At 32.7% G+C, this 5,110-nt stretch overlaps 1 protein-coding gene across 1 annotated transcript; it reads right to left on the minus strand.

Annotated features, from left to right (window-relative positions):
- Window positions 1–1,163: 1,163 nt before the first annotated feature.
- On the minus strand, window positions 1,164–3,509 carry LOC133672538 (uncharacterized). Its single transcript, XM_062092977.1, has 2 exons — window positions 3,311–3,509; window positions 1,164–2,610 (listed from the first exon to the last, which is right to left on the minus strand). The coding sequence occupies exon 2, from the start codon at window positions 2,536–2,538 to the stop codon at window positions 1,366–1,368; it is 1,173 nt and encodes a 390-aa protein (XP_061948961.1). The 5' UTR covers window positions 2,539–2,610; window positions 3,311–3,509; the 3' UTR covers window positions 1,164–1,365.
- Window positions 3,510–5,110: the final 1,601 nt, after the last annotated feature.

Consider the following 5,110-nt stretch of genomic DNA (forward strand, 5'->3'; position numbering starts at 1 on the left):
GAATACATTATGGTCTTTAAGTTGCGTGAGAATCAAATATAAGAGAGTCAGGACCATGGCATCTCTCTCTGTTAGTAGAATAGCCAACTGTTCTCCAAGAGTAGATTTGCAATTTTGCATGCAAAAGGCGTGTTTTTATTTTCCCTGAGAAACTCCATTTTTTTTTAACCCAAGAAATAGTCATCCTTGACGTGTTTGGGAAAATAAAAAAGAAACCAATGTTGCTTGCATTTTCTTTTGATAGAGCAATACATATTATCATTAATTTCTCAGGGAAAAACAGGTAAAAAAAGTCTTAAGCTTGTTTGAAAATGTGGTTATTGTTGCTTTTCAAAGTATTTTTCACTTATAAATATATTAAAAACTCATAAATATATTAAAATAATATTCCATTTATTATATGAATATTGTAGAAGATAAAAATATTCAACTAGTTATCGACGTGGTGGAAGGAAGGAGAGGAAACAACCAACTGAACTGATCCAGTTGGTGTGTATCTCATCAAATTCGCTGCCATTTGGCCACCACGGGGGAAGGCTCTTTGACAGACCTGATTACCTTGACTTGCTTAAGAAGTCCAAATTTTAATTAGAAAAGCAGGAGATGGCCTCATCTTGTGGTCGCCAAAAGTGACAAACTGGTGACCCTCAGAAGGCAACAATGGAAAGGAAAGGAGAGTGTGATCAAACAAAATTCTGGTTTCTTTGCCTTGGAACATTTTGTTCTTTCTAGGAACCACTGCCTTGGAGTAAATTGGTATCATAAATAATAATAATAATAATAAAAAGCCCTGAAGCTCTTTTACCTGAATCTTTGGAGAGCATTCATTGCATGCACAGAAAGCAAAATGCTTCATTCATTTTGACTAATTTCTCGATCTACCTCTCCATTTATTATTTAATTTTCACCATAAAGAAACCTTTTCCATTTAGAAATATCATGCATATCTTTTAGAATAAGGCACTAGCAAGGGATGAATATGCTATAAATAGAACAAAAGAGATACCAATCCTGATATTCACATCTATAATAAAACGGGGTGGCAATGAAACAAAAAAATAAAAATAAAAAATAGCAAAATTATTTTCTAATTTATTATATTACTATACTTGAAGTTTTGATATCATCTTGAGAAACAGGAATTTTGAATGTGTAAGCATGGATGCAAGCAATTGAATTTTTAAAAATATACATTTCAATCAGTTTAACTTCATTACAGAACCAAAGGTCATGGGGGGAAAAAAGACAAATCAAATAAAGCTGGTTTCTATATGAAGAAAAAAAGAAAAAAGAAGAGCATCACAAATCCTACCTCAGCTATCAACTTCTATCAGTCATCAAGTGTTACCAAAGAGGGTTTGAGGATTACGACTGCACGACTTTATTCTGTTTGACACATGCAGGTGCTTTGAACTCCTGGCATTTCCACAGTGGTGTAGGTTCAATTTGCATTAGAGTACCAGTAGAAGGCTCCATTGGAAACAAAGGCTTAACACGAGTAGTAGCAGGATTACCCGTGTTCTTATCAGTCAATGGGAGGCTTCTAGGAAGACTATCTTCCTTGGGGTTTGATTGATCCTTAGAATTACAAACGCTTAATGGCAACTTCTTCAGTTTCAGTCTTCCCCTCTTTTTACTAGGCGAACCCGAATCCCCCCAGTTTTTCTCCTTCGAGTGACTTGACTCTGCTTCCCCATTATCCATGTCTAATTGGCCAGCTTTTTCATATTTCAGTGCCTTTTCATCAGGTATTCTTATGGGTGCCTCCTGGATAGAATCATCAGAATCCAACTCACCAGCTATGGCATGCCCATTGCAAAAAGAAGGTGGGTTTTCTCCGAAAATTATACTTCCATTTGAAACCTTAGTTCTTTCCGAACTTGTTGAGCTTTTAGGCTTCTTATTTCTATGACCACCCTTCAAGTCAGAACTGGAAGAATTTTTCGAAATTCTTGGCGAGCTGTTTATAACGCGATGCAACTTACGAGCTAATTCTTCATCATCCCTATAACTCTCAACTGGTTGGTGTTTTTTGTACAAGAGCTGAACTTGGACATGCTTCTTCAACTTATTCTTTCTCAGGTATTTATCCTTGCTAGCTGCCTCTTCAGGAAATGATGCAACTAAAGCTAAAGCACTCTTGGCAGCTGTCACAGCTTTTGCTGCACTAATTTCCTTCTCCTGAGCCGCTGCTCTTGCAGCCTCTGCAGCCTTAACAGCAGCCTCAGCTGCTGATTTTGAGGCCTCCACAATCTGCTCAGGTGAAAGGTTATGACTATTATTAAAATGGGAACTCAACAGCTTGTTAAGACGTGCCTGAAATTCACTTGAAGAAGGAGAACAAGGTGTCAGGGAAGGAGGAGACTGGGGAGATGGAGAAGCAGGAGATGCTGAAGATGAAGAGGAACCAACTACAGGAAGAAGCGAAGCACCATCACCATCAGAACTCTGTTTCTTGAATCCAGCAAGCAGGCGCTTTCGAGGAGGCAAAAGGACATCAGCATCCAAGTGATTGATGTCACATATGTTAGCCTCCATTATTCCCAATCCAAGTCTTTAAAAAAAAATTCAAATTCACTATCTGATGACACAGCCAATCCAACTACATTCCTGCTCGAAAAAAATAGAAAACCAGACAACAGATTCATTATCAAGCCTCAACCCCAGGAACCAGAACCCTAAATGAAACAAATCGAGCAAAATCTAAGCTTACCCTTCTCAAAATCAAGATCAGCACAAACCCTTTTAAAACTAGATCATAGTTCATCAATTCACCATTATTAGTTTTCTAATCAGAATTGAAACTACAAAACGAATCCACCAAAACCCTATACTTTCCATTAATCCAATTAATCTTTAAAAAACACAAAAAAATGAAGGTTATCAACTTCAACAAAATTTTATGCAACAATCTTAAACGACAATTTAGCTAATAAACAATCCATCCAATACAAAAGCTCAAAATATTTTCAAATTATCATCTTTCTCAGCAACCAAACACAACCAACCAATATAACACTACAACCCAAAAAGGATTACAATTCAAAATTCACCCACCATGGACCAGAAAGTAACAATCTTTCAAGAATCCATTGTAAACAATTGAATTCCCTCATTTCTATACCAACCATGATTAAAAACAGAGAATCAAAGCAAGATAAGAGGTAATTCGCAGTGTTAGAAGCTTGATTCAACTGAATTATACAAAATCTAACAGAGTTCCATTGCATGTGCATTGATTCAATGACAAAAACACATAAAGGTTTGTTTTTTATCAGATGGGCTGTGCTTGATTTAAATTGTTAAGTACCTGATCACTTCAGTTAATTGTAAAAGAGGAGATGAAACGGCGAATTCAAAATTAAGGGGGTATTGTGGGGGTGGTGTGGAATGGGGGTGTTGAGGAAGAAATCCGAGTAGAGAGGAAAATAGAAGATCCTGTTATTTATATTTTTGTTGAGGTTAAGGTAATAAAAGGTTAATGTTCTGTAAGAAAGAAGGGTATTTTTTTTAGTGGTTCTGATTTCTAGAATACAAAAATCCCCTTGCATGATGACCTAATAGGGTTAAGTATTTTTTTTTTCTCTTGTCACAATGAAAGCTTGTTTTTATGTTTGTATTGGGTGTTTACTATGTTTATTAAAAAAAAAAAAAAACTATATGGACATTCACTGTAAAAATAGTGTTTGTATAATTTTTTTTGAACTCGTGATATTTTTTTACAATTATTATATTGTTTTAGACTTTTTTCCATGCAACTCTCTCTTGCACCTAAGTTGTCTTTCTTTTACATATTCCAGGTATAAAAGCTTTTTTCATTTTGTATTCTATAAAATCATTCATTTCATTGCAAAATTTCTGCAAAACCTTAACTTACAAAATGATCATATAACTCCTCTTTTAAGTAAATTTTCTTTATCTTTTCCTATTTATTTTATAATATTGAAGGTCTTTTTCTTTGCAATAAATTTATTGAAAATTAGGTTTCATATAAGGGTAGTTGATATATGTTAATTAGTTTGCTTGAAATTAATTCATCTGTGGAGTAATATATGTATGTTGATAGAGATTGAAACAAAGAGAGTCACAACGGTGGCTTTATCCCATGAATCTCAGCAAAATAAATAAATAAATTGATATTCAGTCAATGTAATGCATTTTAAAAAAAGAAATAAAACCAAGTTTAAGTAAAAAAATCAATATTAAATGTTAAAACTATAAAAAATAAGCTAAAAAAAATTATGTCAACCGAGTCATTTGACCAAAAACAATAAATATAGAAAAATCTCAAAGATTAATTTTTAACTAATCAAATATTAAAAAATAAAATTAAAAAAAAAATCAATCATATAGAAAGATAAAAAATAGCAATTATAAGCCAAAAAAGCCCGAGCCCGCCCAAATCATCTTGCTAAATTCACAGGTCAGGTTATGAGATAGGAATAACCTGATAGGAAAAAAAAATCACGAAACCTAATTTTTAATAAAACCAATGTCGAATAATGAGATCAAAAATATAAGTAAAAAAATTGATGTCGGCCCTTGTCCATAGACTATTTGATTGAAATCACCATATATAAAAAAACTACGAAAGTTAATTCTCAACAAATCAAATATTGAAGCAAATATTGAAGGATGATATATATATATATATATATATATATATATATATATATATATATATATATATATCACATAAAAAGATCCAAAGTAAAAAATAGTAATTAAAAACTGAAAAAAAAAACATGAGTTCACCTGAGTTAACCGTCAAAACACACATGCCAAACTATGAGATCGAGATAATCCTATAAAAAATTAAACAAAGAAAGCCATGAGTCCTATTTTTTTCTTTAAAATCAACATAGAGTAATGAGATCGAAAAATAAAATAAGTGAAAAAAAAACATGAACTTGTGTTAGCTTATAAAACCTATGACTCAAGCCATTTGATCGGAAGCACCAAACCTAAAAAAATTATAAAACATGAATTTTAATAAATAAAATGTCAAATGATGAATTCAAAAAAATCAAAAGAAAAGGATTCAAAAGAAAAAAGTAGCAATTAAAATAACGAGGATCAAATTTAAAGGAAAAAAATAAAGGATGGATAA

The sequence above is a fragment of the Populus nigra genome, chromosome 14 (genome assembly GCF_951802175.1).
Source record: "Populus nigra chromosome 14, ddPopNigr1.1, whole genome shotgun sequence".
In the NCBI taxonomy this organism is placed as follows: Eukaryota; Viridiplantae; Streptophyta; class Magnoliopsida; order Malpighiales; family Salicaceae; genus Populus; species Populus nigra.

Excerpts from the sequence above, each read along its gene's own strand:
- LOC133672538 (XM_062092977.1), bottom strand. The coding sequence starts at position 2,538 with ATGGAGGCTAACATATGTGACATCAATCACTTGGATGCTGATGTCCTT.